At 54.5% G+C, this 13498-nt stretch overlaps 6 protein-coding genes across 6 annotated transcripts; 1 reads left to right on the plus strand and 5 right to left on the minus strand.

The window, feature by feature from the left end:
• Positions 1–793: 793 nt before the first annotated feature.
• On the minus strand, positions 794–2618 carry LMH87_010907 (uncharacterized protein; the record flags this gene model as incomplete). Its single annotated transcript, XM_056199958.1, has 3 exons — positions 794–1022; positions 1080–2098; positions 2154–2618. 3 exons carry the CDS (start codon positions 2616–2618, stop codon positions 794–796), a joined length of 1713 nt encoding a protein of 570 aa, XP_056051856.1.
• A 2334-nt stretch (positions 2619–4952) lies between these two features.
• LMH87_010908 (uncharacterized protein) lies at positions 4953–5240 on the minus strand (the record flags this gene model as incomplete). Its single annotated transcript, XM_056199959.1, has 2 exons — positions 4953–5046; positions 5119–5240. 2 exons carry the CDS (start codon positions 5238–5240, stop codon positions 4953–4955), a joined length of 216 nt encoding a protein of 71 aa, XP_056051857.1.
• Positions 5241–7193: 1953 nt separating this feature from the next.
• On the minus strand, positions 7194–8290 carry LMH87_010909 (uncharacterized protein; the record flags this gene model as incomplete). The annotated part of the gene is made up of 2 exons (XM_056199960.1): positions 7194–7306; positions 7357–8290. The coding sequence occupies 2 exons, from the start codon at positions 8288–8290 to the stop codon at positions 7194–7196; spliced, it is 1047 nt and encodes a 348-aa protein (XP_056051858.1).
• A 731-nt stretch (positions 8291–9021) lies between these two features.
• On the plus strand, positions 9022–10334 carry LMH87_010910 (uncharacterized protein; the record flags this gene model as incomplete). The annotated part of the gene is made up of 4 exons (XM_056199963.1): positions 9022–9082; positions 9140–9213; positions 9274–9976; positions 10048–10334. The coding sequence occupies 4 exons, from the start codon at positions 9022–9024 to the stop codon at positions 10332–10334; spliced, it is 1125 nt and encodes a 374-aa protein (XP_056051859.1).
• Positions 10335–10666: 332 nt separating this feature from the next.
• Positions 10667–11382, minus strand: LMH87_010911 (uncharacterized protein; the record flags this gene model as incomplete). Its single annotated transcript, XM_056199964.1, has 2 exons — positions 10667–11271; positions 11352–11382. 2 exons carry the CDS (start codon positions 11380–11382, stop codon positions 10667–10669), a joined length of 636 nt encoding a protein of 211 aa, XP_056051860.1.
• Positions 11383–11791: 409 nt separating this feature from the next.
• LMH87_010912 (uncharacterized protein) lies at positions 11792–13449 on the minus strand (the record flags this gene model as incomplete). The annotated part of the gene is made up of 5 exons (XM_056199965.1): positions 11792–12512; positions 12581–13013; positions 13077–13089; positions 13249–13282; positions 13355–13449. 5 exons carry the CDS (start codon positions 13447–13449, stop codon positions 11792–11794), a joined length of 1296 nt encoding a protein of 431 aa, XP_056051861.1.
• Positions 13450–13498: the final 49 nt, after the last annotated feature.

The following is a 13498-nucleotide window of genomic DNA, read 5'->3' on the forward strand; positions in this document are numbered from 1 at the left end:
TTTGGTTTTACTTTTCGGCTGCTTTGCGTAATCAATATGGAGGAACGCAACCAGATAAGAGAGCAAATACACCATTGTAATTTTAGCCTGCGAGTTTAATGTGCATGTCGAGAGTGGGTAGCAGATGGCTGAATTCGATCCACGAGAGGCCTTAGACTCAAGTAAGCCAATAGAAATGGCCGCTATCGAGTAGCATATCATATCCGTGGACGAAGGAACAAGGCTGTACTCAAATAGCATTCAAAATTTACGTTTATCTTTCTGTTCAATAAAATCCCACAAACTCCAACATACACATAGCGATGCTTCCTCACGATGAAAAAGAATACATGACAAGCGAAAAAATCGTAAAACAAGTCTGAATCAAGAAGGAAAAACGTAAAATTTGTAAATGCGAACAAATAACCAACGCCGCGACAATACTAGCAAAGCAAGATTTCATCCCAATGTTTTCTTTTCCTCCGTGCGAAATCCAGGTATATAAAAAGAAAGAAAAAGGGCCTTTCGCAAAGGCAACCAAAAGCCTCCCGCTAGATTGGCCTAGTAGATCTGTTTTGGGATCCAAAGCAGCCACTGCCAAAAGATGGCAGTTGGAATATCAAGCCGTAATTTGCATCACCACTGGATGAAGCAAAGCCTCCACGTAGAAACGCCCATGTAAAAAGTCATTGATTTGTGTTTTTGCCGGTATGCAAAATAAACAATGTTGCCCAACTCCTCGTTAGAATACACCCATGAGATCCTGATATTTTGCCGTTTCGCAATCGTAAACTGTGGCGGCCTGCAACGCCTTCTATTTCTTGGCGGCAACCTTGTTCCTGGTCACTTCGATGCCGAGCTTGTCGGCGACACATTCCGAGGCGACATCTTTGCCCATGTACTTTTTGAGAATGGTGTCAAAGTCAACCTCGCCCACGACAGGACCGCTACCAGAGCACTTGGCCTTCTTGGTGAGCTCACTGCACAGGCCGTCGAGATCGATATCGCCGCTCTGGGCCTTGGGGCACTCTTGTAGCTTCTCCCTGTGCAATTGATTAGCGCGTGATCCTGATTGCGATTGGGTGTTCTGCAAAACGTACCAAACCTCGTGGGCTTTTATGTTCTTGCTAGTTGCCGGCGGCAGGTCATCAACATCATTCTGCTTGGCATCAATCTCGGCAATGAGATTGCTCTTTTTAGCCAAGTTGGGGTTGGGGGCAGTGTTGAAGGGCGTGAGGAAGTCGGCGTCAAAAGCGTCGGTGAAGAAGTCGTCAAATGAAGGGTTGGCCATGATGTTTTGCTGGGGTTCTCTGTAGCCTCCGAACAGCTGAGGATCGAATTGGCCGCCATTCTGCTGCGCAAGCCAGTCGAGGCCGTTATTGCCAAAGTCGACATTGGCAAAGTTGTTAAACGTCTGCTGTGAGTTGTTCGTCGAAAGCTGTTCCTCGCCAATTGTGCTGAGGGCGTCGATGGGCTTGAATCCCATGGGAGACTGTGTGAAGGGTTCGGGAGAGGTTCCGCAAGACGAGCTAGGTCCAGCATTGGAGTTGGAGGACGCAGATGGTGAGCTCGTAGCCCCAGGGAAGCTGTAGTTGGCAGAGTCAACGCTGGCGCGAGAGCCATTGCCGACGGAGCTGGCCATCGAAGGCGAAAATATGTTTGAAAACTTGGCCAGGTCTTCCTTGAACTGTGCGGCGGACTGCTGGGGGGATTTCATGTCACTGCCCAGGCTAACGGCAGGGCTAGAGACCTGGGTGCCATTCTGCGGGCTAAGAGGCTGCGACACAGATCTCTGGGGTTTGTTCAGGGGCGGCCCGGGAAGGGCGCCAAACTTGGGGAACTCGAACTGGAAGTTGACGTCGCTCATCTTGTTGACAGCAGCGCCGCCATAGGGCGTGCTCTGGGGCGAAGACTTCTGGGCAAGCACAGTCATCTTTTGCTTGTACTGCTTGAGCTCTGTGTTCATGCGGTCAACCTGAGCTCGAAGCTTGGAGTTTTCGTGGTTGGCAGCCTCAGAAGCCTTTTCCAGCTCTTCGACCTTGGTCTCGAGGTCCTTGAGATGCTTCTCCTTTCTCTCGCGGAACGCCCTCTGGGCAGCGCGGTTCTGCGCCTTGCGTTTCTGGCATCTGCGTTAGCAGTGACTACAGGGGTTCGGCTAGAAAGACTTGACTTACCGAAGTAGGCTCCGAGGTCAGCGGCTTGCGGCCAGGCTTCTTAGGGACCTTTTCGCTGCCCTCGTGCCTTTTGGCGTCATTCTCGAGGTCGTCGTCATCCTCATCGGGATGGCTTCGCTTCTCATGAGAATCATCATCGGGCGTATCGGACTTGTCAGAGGTGGAGGGCATGTCACCAATCATGTCACCCTGCTCGTTGCCAGCAAAGGAAAAGTCAAAGCTGGAATCGCCAAACTCGTATTCATAGTTGTCGAGGAACGGGCTTTCCTGATAGCCTCCAGCGAGGGCGACATTGCTCCCGGGCGAGTTCTTGAAGGAGCTGGGGGAGAGAGAGACTGGGTTCGGCGCGGCTGCAGCAGAAGCGGCCTGCTTGTTGGTGTTGAGGGCGGCAAACAGCAGGCTCTGCTGATGCGGAGTTAAGAAGAAGCCCTCGTTGCCGGAACCTTCGTGGGTGTTTGCGGACATGTTGGGGGATGCGAGCCGCACGGGATATAAATTTATTCAAAGCGAAAAGGGAAAAAAAAAATTCACGGGACTAAAGTCGCGCCAACCACGAGGGAATCGGTCGGCGTGAATGGCTGGAAGAGGTCGGTCAAAAAGGCGACGCCCTGGCGATGACTGGTGGTGAAGCGGGGCAGCCGGTGAGTGAGGCGATAAGAATTGCGGTGCTGTTCGCAGCGGTTTTGCCACTCGATAGAGAAGCGTAGCCTTTTCGCCTTGGCGGCGCCCAAGCCTGGGATCAAAGAAAGCAATGGATGGGAATTTCGAATGCGCAACGGATGGGCCGCGGCGAGAAAAGGGGGATGTTTCGACAATCCAAAAACGGGCTCTGCGGTTTGCAACGGTGGTAGATGTGAGAGGCAAAGAAGCCAGCAGTTCTAGCGGTTTCTTGGTGAGGAATCAAATGGATGGGGTCCCACTTGCGTCAGTCACCGGCAAGGGACCTGGGAGAAAAAGAATGAGGATCCGATAGGGGCCGGAAAGATGCACTGTGCAGTTGAACCAGGGACAGTTTCGGGGCTGGGCTGGACTGGGCTGGGCTGGGTGATGAAGGATGGATGCGCAAGGCTACTGGTATGAATTCACCGAGGGCGGAGGAGGCTGGTTGCAGCAAGTTGTGTGGTGCTCTGTCCTCCCAACACCGTGGCACGGCACACTGTGGACATGGCAGCGTCTCAGCAGCTGCGGCGGTCGGCTCACCAGCACTCCAGCACTGAATCAATCAATCGGTCGGACGAGGGCCCCCGCCGACCATGGAATTTGCCAGCAACAAAACGCATTTGTAAGCGTTGAGACCGCTGCGCTGAGCGGGGCACGCCTGGCCTCCCCGGAGCCAATCCCGGAACGGCTTGGTGCTGAGGCAAGATGGCTGGAGGCTTGTTTTTCAGCCCCACCAATCACAGCTGCCAGTGCTGGCCCATGCTGCCGCACTGGTCCCGTGACCTGGGCGAAAAGTACCTGCTTCCGCCGTGCAGAATTGCAGGCAACCGCAGGTATCGTGCGTGCGTTTTGCCCATGGCGGGTACAGCGAGACCCTGCACCGTTTTTTTAAACTGTCTTTGCACTGTGGCGCTGACTGCCGAGGATCCAGACAGGCAAGGCCCTGTCTACTGTCAAAGTGAAACAGTCACAAGAAGACCAGGGGACAATACTGGTGTTTATAGGCCCCCGGTACGACAGGCCAGGCAGGCAGCGATGGGCCGATTCTGGCCCTATATCCGCGATGCCTCAAAAGAGGCTGCCTAGATCTGCCAATGTGGTCGATGGCAACAGCTCCCGCCTTGTTGAGAGCAGCGCCGAACAAACTTATTTCTCTCTCTGATATGTACCTTGATGGTGAGGAGGCTCTCGTATGCAGCTTTATTCCGGATTTCCATCCCCGTGCTCCAATAGTCGTCGTCAATTATTTCCTGATTACAGGCGGCTGAGCAATAGTCTCAGGCTGTCCCTCCGGACCGTCGCCTCAACTGTGCACAGCTATCCGGAATGCCTCGATTGGCGACCCATGCCACTATATTCTGAATCATCTGCAAATTCTCCGAATCGGACCAGTCTGTTTCTCGAGTTCTGTCCATCAGCTCATTCTAAACCTTATTTTTCTGCACGATCCACTTTTATCCTGCCATCACTTTGGCCAAGCTGGTTGCTTGTCAGGCTTGTGCAGTGGCCTGCTGCACTGGCAACTCAGGCTTGAGCTCCGCCTTTGTGCTTCGTGCGCGCGCGCTCTTGTAAGGATACTCTCATCGCTCGCCCAATTCGGCTCAGCTTGGAGCAGCGCGTAGGCGCAAGCGTTGAGATCTCCGCTTGCTTCCTGTCAGGAACAGTGCTGGCGTTCGAGTAGTTCGCCAGGGCTCGTCGAGAAGCATTCGTTATACTGTGCAACCTGGTGAATGGATTTGCGCCGCTGATCGTTTCGCATTGTTGGCTGCTAGTGTCACTCTGTCCCATGGCGCTACGTAGCCTCGTTGCTGTCGTGTAACCAGCCCACTTACACCGGAGCTGCCCGTCCGGACCCCTCTATTTGTTCGTTTGGTCCGCGACGAGTTCGAAAGACGAGTCCGGAAAGGAGCTGCTCGGAAATTTGCACAGGTTTAGCCAATAATCTTCTCAATCATCACATACTGGAGCTCGCAAAGATGGGCACAAAGTTGTTTTGGGGAATTTATTGTTTATTATTATTTAGGGGGATATCTCTTGGTATTCGACGAGGCCGAAGCGGTTTAGACGTCGCTTTCGACCGGGTGTTTTCGCATCTAGCTCTCGCATCGAAGCAAAGCATTCCTCGAGGTTAGAACTTGCTTAGTTCTTGGCAATCTCCTTGTGGGCGTCGGCCTTGGCGTTGTGGCCGCTCTGGTCCATCTTGTCACCGACAGCGTCCTTAGCAGCAGACAGGCTGTGAGACGGAAAGTTAGCAAAACAGCACTGGGAGGATCATGGCTGCTGAATGGTAGAGGCAATCACGTACCGGGTTCCGACGTTGGCGTTGCTGTCCTTGGCGACCTCCTTGTTGGTCTCCTTGGAGGCACCAGAGATGGCACCCTGGACGGTCTCAGAGACGTAGTTGGCGGCTTGCTTGGCGGACTCCATTGTGTTGTTGTGAGGTTAAAACTCGAAAGTTGAAGTGTGAGAAGAAGTGTATGTCAAGATTGTTTGAAGAGTGTGTGATGAAGGAAGGAAAAATGTTGTGAGTGGAAGGGGGGAGGGGGGCGTTATATAGACTTTTGCGACTACGTAACTTGGCTTTCCTATGCTCATTACAATTTCGCGATGGCGGGAGAGAGGGGTCAGGTACACACATCTCACATGCCCGCCCCCCTCTCGCTCCTTCCGTCTGTTGGGACAGGAGGGTGAAGCTAACCTGGGCTTGCTCCTCGACAAGTGTGGCTTGTGCCAGCCCAGATCCACCCGGGCCTGTGGACGATGCAGAGCAGGTTCTCTGCGGCTGCGTACCTGCCTCTCGTGATGCGAGGGCAGGGGTGGCCGCAGAATGCGTGTCAACCAGAAAAAACCTTCCTACGTCACGTCAGGCATGCCCCGCGGTGTGATGCGTCCAAAGAGCCCCTCATCCCCTCCAAGGTGTGGCGGATGTGGTGTCTCGTCCTGTAGCCCCGCTGCCGCCGCCCGCTGAACGCTGCCCGCGGCGACCTTCCAGTGGCTTGTAACTTGCGGTTGCTTCCGACCAGCCACACCTCTACATCCACAATGACGGCATGACTTTTTTAGGCTTGGAGCTGTTGCACAAGCCACGATGCGTGCTCTCCCGCCAACAGCGGCACCGTTTGTTCTACGCGACTCAACACCACCTTGCCGACTGCCTCGACTGAGTATTCGTTATCATCAAGTTGCATTTGCCCAGCTCACGATACCCGAGTCTTCGTTACTACCATTTCCCGCCCCTCCTTGCCTGCTACCCCTCCTCGTCAAGTCCACTCGACGTCTGCTAGCTCGCTGCACTCATTTTGTCTAGCTTTTTTGTTGTAGGGGTAAATACCCTCTTTTGGCGGGGTCATGCGTCAAAGTCTCGCCATTGCCTACTTTCCGTTTCCAAAGCCAAATCGGCGATTCAGCGAAACAAGCAATACGCCTCCGCATCATCGTTCTGGACTGCTGCGCCACAGGGTCCCGCCCCAGGCCACACCCCTGGTCCCCATCTGCAGGGGACCATGGAGCTGGCCAACGCTGCCAGAAACCGGTTTTAGACAAACAAGCCACCAGCACCGATGCATCACACGGGCGACTACACCTGTGGCTAGTTCGCTAGGTTTTGCCCAGTGTCCCATGGACCGTTCTGGACCGTTTGCCGGAGCTGCGGCTCTCATTATTTTCCCGTTTCATTTGCATTTCTTGGATAACACGGAAAGGCAGGGAAGTCTGTGGTTTGTCGGGAATTAGCCACTCCGTTTGCGAGCTACTGCTATGCTGTGGCTTACGTAGGCCTTTGAACGATTCCTTGGTTTTGACCCAACTCGCGGCTATCTGCGGGCTGTATCAACATGCCATTTTGAACATGTGTCCTCAGTATTCGGCATCCCAAGTGTCACTGAGAGACGCTATGCGTCATGAAAGATATGATAGAGCTCCGAGTGTGGCCTTCCGTGGTCAGGATCATCATCAGTGGTCATCACCTCGCCGTCACCAGCCACACTTGGTATGGCCTCACCTTCGGCTTTTCAATTTGCCCATCCTTCAATACTCTAATTCTGAGTGTTTTGGCGTCTCTCACCATCGATTTCCCAGAATTAGGCATGCGCCCGAGCCATCACCAACTTCAGGGACTGCCGCCTCCGCTCCACAAAACACTGGCAAGGCTTAGCGCTACATTTGATACCCTACACATGGCGCAATGGGTGACGTAGTAACAGCAACATATGACTGAGAGGCGTGTGCATTGACTTGGAAGTACCTCGTGGATGGGAATTGAACATGGGAAGGTAAATGCGGAGTGAGGAGAAGACGACATCATCAACGCCAACAACAAAAAGGCACGGGACAAGTATTAACAGTGTTGGTACAAACTCGCGGCGTACCATCTGGGTGGCCCTACGTGCGCGTTTCCCAGGTCCAGCCCTCGGATTGGTGGATTTCTTTCAAGAATTCGACGCATCGTGTCCAATACTTTTCTTTCAAGTCTTTCTTTATGATCAAATCTGGTACTACTCTGGTGTAAGCTACTTGACTAGATGTCGAGACGGGGAGGACTTACGCTCAAGCCAGCCGTGAAAGCCTTCGGGTGCAAACATAGTTTCAACGCGAGGCTTGCCTACCCAGCCAGCGCGCTCATCTTCTTTATTGATACGCTTCGCAAACTGAGTTTGCTCTTCGAGAAGAATATCAGTCTCGGCAATGACCATCAATATGCGGTCCGGCAGTGTTTCCCGGTTGGCGACAATGGGACTCAGTCGAGGGTCGTCAATGTGCCTGGCCCGGGCTGGGGCCGCGTATGAATCAAAGAGTGGCTGAAGGAAGGCAGTTGGATCGCTTTTTGGCATCTTCTCAGGAATAGGCTTCTGCCAGGGCGCCAGCCTCAGCTCATACACGCCGTACGATGTGATGATGCCCTTGTACGCGGTGGAAGAGGCGCCATGACAGTTTGGTTGCTGAGTCGATGCCACAGCCATATTACCCCCGGCAGATGCGCCAGAAACAGTCAAGAGTGTAGGATCTGCTCCCCATCGGCTCTCTGCATTGTCTTTGATCCACTGCACCGTCGCATCAACATCGTCAATGGCCGCAGGGAATACATTCTCAGGAGCAAAACGGTACGTGATACTAAGGACAATGGCGCCCGTTTCGTTTGCCCACATCTCGCATATGCTTGCATCTTGCTCAGCAATGCCGCCGATAAAGGCGCCTCCATGGATGTCAATATGCAGCGGGCGCAGCTTGCGGCCGGTCCCTGTTCCCTTGCCTTTGAACACCAGTGTGCGAACAGAGCGCTTAGGAAAGACGGGGAGGTATTCAGTGACGAAAGGGCGTGAAAATAGATACGGTGCCGCTGGGATTGTATACGTCAGGATGACAAACTGTTGCAGGACTAATACGCGCCATCTCATGCTCCAGGAGATGGTGGTGTTGAAGAGCCCGACCAGCAGCGGCCGAAAAAATATCCGTAACCCGTTGAATAAGTTGTGTGTCATCTTGGACGGGACTGTGTGCTGGGAATTCTGGACAAGTGGAAGGAGGCAAGGTTTCTCGTGGGAGCTGAGCACAGATGTGACTCCCTTGGCGGACTGAGAAGTAAGGCATTCCAGCGGTGCGGCTGAAGCTAGAGGTGCCCGAACCGCCCCGACAAGGCAACCACCGCGACAGAGCAGCCACATGAGTGCTGGTACAAATCCAGTGATGTCCCGGAATTAATTCCCTCGCCAAAGTATTTCCCATGGCGTATACGAATGGCCAATTTAGCGCAAGGTTCGTACGAGCTAGGTTCTTTGATGGAAATGCGTCCTATCTGAGGTTGGCTCCAAGAACGCTGCCACCCCTGCTTGCCATAGCTTTGTGTCACATTGTCCGACGATGTCTACTCAAGATCGCACCACTGCTCAAAAGCTCATATATCGTGATATAAAAGGATTTTGCAATACTACTCGACTGTAACAGTTCCATGAGGAAGAGAAAGGGAGGCAGGCGCCCAGTACTAACTACGGATTGGAGCATCACGTGTCTCATGTCTCCATGGCCTGTGCTCGATCGTGCCTTGAACCCCACCATGAGCTCCAACCAAGCAGACCGCCGCTCGCAGCGAACAGGCTAATTAGTTCGCTCGGTCGACTACCTCTGTCGCACGGTCTGCATTTCAACATTTCTCAAGCACGCAGTTCCTCTCGGATACCTGCAGGAGTACGATCAGGTGACCGAACCGGCAAGCATGGATCTGGCCTACGACCACATTCAAGAGGAGGCCTTCCGCCGGGATACTCCCAAACCAGGCGAGCAGCAGCCTTCGGAGCAGCCGCAGTCCGCCTCGCTGAACGAAGAGATCCAAGATGCTTACAAGGCATTCTCTGCCAGCCCCTGGGGCGCCAAGATTGGTGGCTTCTTCGGCAACATGGTGAAGCAGGTACGGCTCACGCGGCAATGCGCAACGCGCCGCGAAACACCACCTTACTGACGGATCCAGGGCGAATCTGTCTACAACCAGGCCTCCAAGGAGCTGGCCGAGGTGGGCGAGGATGCCACCAAGGGACTTGCCGACCTGCGCGAAACTATTATCAGCCGCACTCGGGGCATGTCGATAACTGCCACCACCGGCGAGCAAGCTGCTAGATCGGCTGAGGGCGGCAGCGAGGGCGCCCCGGCGGCAACCGGCTCTGGCGCCACCGACTCCGAGACGTACCTGTCGCGACTACGAAGCGAGGCGGCCAAGCGAATCAAGGACCTCCAGCGCGCCGAAGACGCGGCCGACGAGGCGCTTCTCCGCTTCGGCAGCAATGTCCGCGATTTCTTGCGCGACGCCATCCAGGTGGCGCCACCCGCCGACGGCGCCGAGGGCAGCACGGTGCTCTTTGAGAGCAAGGACGCCTCGGGCAAGCGCGTCATCCACACTTCTCGATTCGACGCTCAGCTTCATGTCATCCACACCTCCACCGACAGCTTCGCCAAGGACCCCGCGGGTGAAGAATACAACAAGTTTACAGCCGACTTTGACGTTGAGAAGAAGACGACCGATATCGCCTCGGACCTAGAGAAATACCCTGAGCTGCGCACCACAATGGAGAAGCTAGTTCCCGATCAGATCTCGTATCCCGATTTTTGGAAGCGCTACTACTTTCTTCGCCGCAGTATCGAAGACGCCGAGTCTCGTCGCAAGGAGCTCCTCAAAGGTAAGGAAATGACTCCAAACGCCCCCTGAAGCGTATGAAATAGTTCGACATGCTAATTTAACCCTTGCCAGCCGCCGCTGCCGAAGACGAGGTTGGATGGGACGACGATGAATCCGAGGACGAAAGTGCTGCGGCGCCCAAGAGGCCCGCCTCTGTCGAGTCCACGACCACCATCAACCCCAAGAAGGAGGGCCTGCTGAAGCCCAACGAGCAGCGCAAGTCGAACGACGAGAAGTCGCAGGCCGACAGCGAAGCGAGTTACGATGTGGTCGGAGGCACCTCTGGTCTGCCCAGCCAAGCCGCCAGCAGCCCCAAGGAGTCGAAGAAGGACGAGGACAGCGATGACGATTGGGAATAAATCGCTGGAGCATTGGCTCTGAGTTGGTCCGTCTGATATGACGTTATAAGGGCGGTACCTTTTTGCTGTCCGTTGTTTTGCGTGCTGGGATACCGATCTGCAGGCGTTTGGGTGTCCTCGATAATTCGGAACATGTTTCCAATTTCTTCTTTTTTCTGTTATTGTTTTAGTCGATACACTTCATTTCTGTATCTATGCATTGGGTATCAATACTCGGAGACCCCATGTCACTGGCAAGTCCATTTTTTCTGCCCTCTCTGCTCCCCTGTAATCATCCAAAACCCATCGAGCCGCAACGCGCTTTCCAAAGCAAGCTATGCATGACACCCTCTCTACCTCTTCTTCTTGGTGACCATTGTGAAGCCATCCTCGTCCACCTGCGGCTCGGCCTTTTCCTTTGGCGCCGGCGCATCACCCATGTCCACGTCGCTGCCCTCGTCGTCGTCCTCGCTATCGTCGTCGTCCGGCTCATCGTCCGTATCCTGGTTCGGGTCCTCGGCCTTTTGGAACAAGCTCCCGACCTTGCCGCTGCCGCCCCTTAGCTTGGCGAAGCGCTCCGCCAGCGCGTTGGTCTCGTCAAACTGACCCGCGGCGCACTGCGTGCGCGCGCGGACAATCTGCTGCGCGACCTCGAGCGCCGAGTCGTCGTCGACGTTGACCTCGAACTCGTCGACCATGACCTGCAGCAGCACCGTCTCGACGTCCTCCGTGTCGGCCTCGGCAGCCGCGGTCGTGGCGGTGCTGGATGGTGCGCTGCCGTCGGGCGCGGCGCCGGCGTCTGTGAATTCAGGAAAGAGCTCGACGATGGCGCCGGCGAACCAGTCGCGCTTCTCGACGGAGTCGGGGCCGCCCCAGCCGTTGGCGACGGAGAGCGTCAGCGCGGGCCAGAGGTGCAGCGCGTAGGCGACGGCCTGCTCAAAGTTGTGCTGGCGTGTGGCTGTGATTGGAGAGCAGTGTTAGAAGGACTGGAGACTCGGTGTACGTGGCGAGCGTTACTGCGTGTAGTCGGTTGCTTACAGGCCGGGGGAATTTGTGAAGAAGATGCCATGATTGCGACTCGTTGGCTGTGAAAGCTTTGCTTCGTGCTCTTGCTGAAGCGATTGCTAGAAGGATAGCTTGGTTGTCACTCGTGTGCAATTTTTTTTTTCATCCGCTTTGGCGGGGTGGTTGAGGGGCAAATAATTGGTGGGGTGATTTGGCGGCGCCGTGTAGAGCGGCGAGTCCGCTGTATCTTGTAAGTCAGGCACAGTGGCTAGCTTATTGGAAATACTTTGCCCATTAGTTCTTTAAAATAAATAAATAAATAAAGTAACAGTATAAAGATTTATATACAAGGCCATTCAAGTACTCAGTTCCGAACTTTCAATAACCGAACACGGACTGCTGCTTCTGGTCCGCTACCGCATAGTAAGCTGGCCCATTGTCTCGCGTCGCAACGCCATCTCGAAGCCGCCCCCTCAGCACGGAATAGGCTCATCGAAACAATCTTCCCACCCAGTCTTGCCCGATGCCCAAAAAGCTCGCAGCTTTTCCAGACACCGGAAGATGTTGGTGTCATTCAGCGGATAGTGCCATACCGACAGCAGGCACTGATCTATGAATTCCTGGTCTGGCCCTCGATTGCCCGCGGTGCCGACTCCAGCAACAATCAGCGGCCACTGCAGCGCAGGGATGTACTTCATCGAAGGCCAAAGCTGCCTGAGAAGCTTCATTAGTTCGCGCGTCTCGGCTTGGCGCACTGCATCTTGCGTGCCAGCGCTGAGGCCGGATGTGCCTGAATGTGAACCGACAATGTGACTCGAAATGAGTTCCGAACGACACAATGTCATAATAGCGTAAAGGCGGACCGCGACGAGGAAGACGTGCCCGAGCGACAGCGTGATTGCCTCGTTGGCAAAGCTTCTCCCCTTTGACCAGGCCTGCAGGTCGAAGCCGTCTATCGCGTCGAATAGCTCACGCACTCTAGCGACGAAGGCTGCTTTTGTGGTGGCTCTGGTGGCGGCATGGAGCCGCAATCGATTGATTTGAACAATCCGCATGAACAGCTTCACTGGGCACGGGGTGTCGCCGCTAATTTCTTGATCCCGAAGTACGCTCCATAACTCGTCATCTGTATAGTACGCATAGCCCAAAACTTGGTGATTTGCTGGGCATGTCGTGTTGAAGAATATAGAACGACTGTGATGGGAAGGTTTGGTCAGCTTTTGACCGCGTGACGTGCAACGTTAATTTGCAAGTATACGCACCATAATATGAGGCGGAATCTCGCCGTGCCCCGCGGGAGAGCCTCAAGCGCCTTAACACCGCCAAGATGTTGCACGTAGGCCATCGAACCGTTCAAATGATTCTGCCACATTGAACCTCCTGCATTGCAGTCCAGACACAGTAACGCATACAAGCTGAAAATAGCTATGCTTTTGTCCATTTTGTCCTCGGACTGCATGAGCTTGTTAACAATGGCCAGATGTTTCAGTAGATAACGATGGTATTGGGTCCAGAGCCCAGAAAAGGCGGTCTCTTCGAATCGTATCAGTCTGTTGCGGCTTTTGGATGCATTGGACATTCGGTTGGCGAGGACGAGGCAAGTGAAGGACGCCGGAATCACCTGTCCAGAATTGAATGGAGGCTCACGCACAGGCTCCAACTCATTGGAGCGCACTGGTTTAATGACGGTCAAGTCTGATGTAGGCGGCATCCGTCAGCCAATTGCATTTCTCACGGCAAAATGTTGCAGCGACTTACAGTACCGGATGGCCTGCATGTAGTCCCAGTCAGGGGGCTCAGCCTCGCGTGCTGGCGACGTGCAGGCCGGGCGCAGTTCTCTTTGTCTCGGGGCTACCTGTTCGTGCGGAGATGGCCGCCAGTGGAGTTTGTATTCACATGTGCGGCCTTTGAGAGAACATCTCTTGCAAACCGGGTGTGTCTCGTCGCACTTGACCCGACGAGCCCTGTGATGGGGGGGGTGAGACACAGGTCAATGGGCGAGGGTGCTAACCTTGGGGTTTAGAGCCACTACTAACCGACAAGTATTGCAGCCTGTCCTGACTTTGGTAGCCCAGCGCTTTTGCCGCGTCCCGGTTGGCAAGGCCTCGGTTTGGACGGCTTGAGGCGCCATGATTTCAAAGCGCTGGGCCGTCGGCGATGTCGGCAATCGAAAAGTAAGA

Source organism: Akanthomyces muscarius, chromosome 4 (genome assembly GCF_028009165.1).
Source record: "Akanthomyces muscarius strain Ve6 chromosome 4, whole genome shotgun sequence".
NCBI classification, from domain to species: Eukaryota; Fungi; Ascomycota; class Sordariomycetes; order Hypocreales; family Cordycipitaceae; genus Akanthomyces; species Akanthomyces muscarius.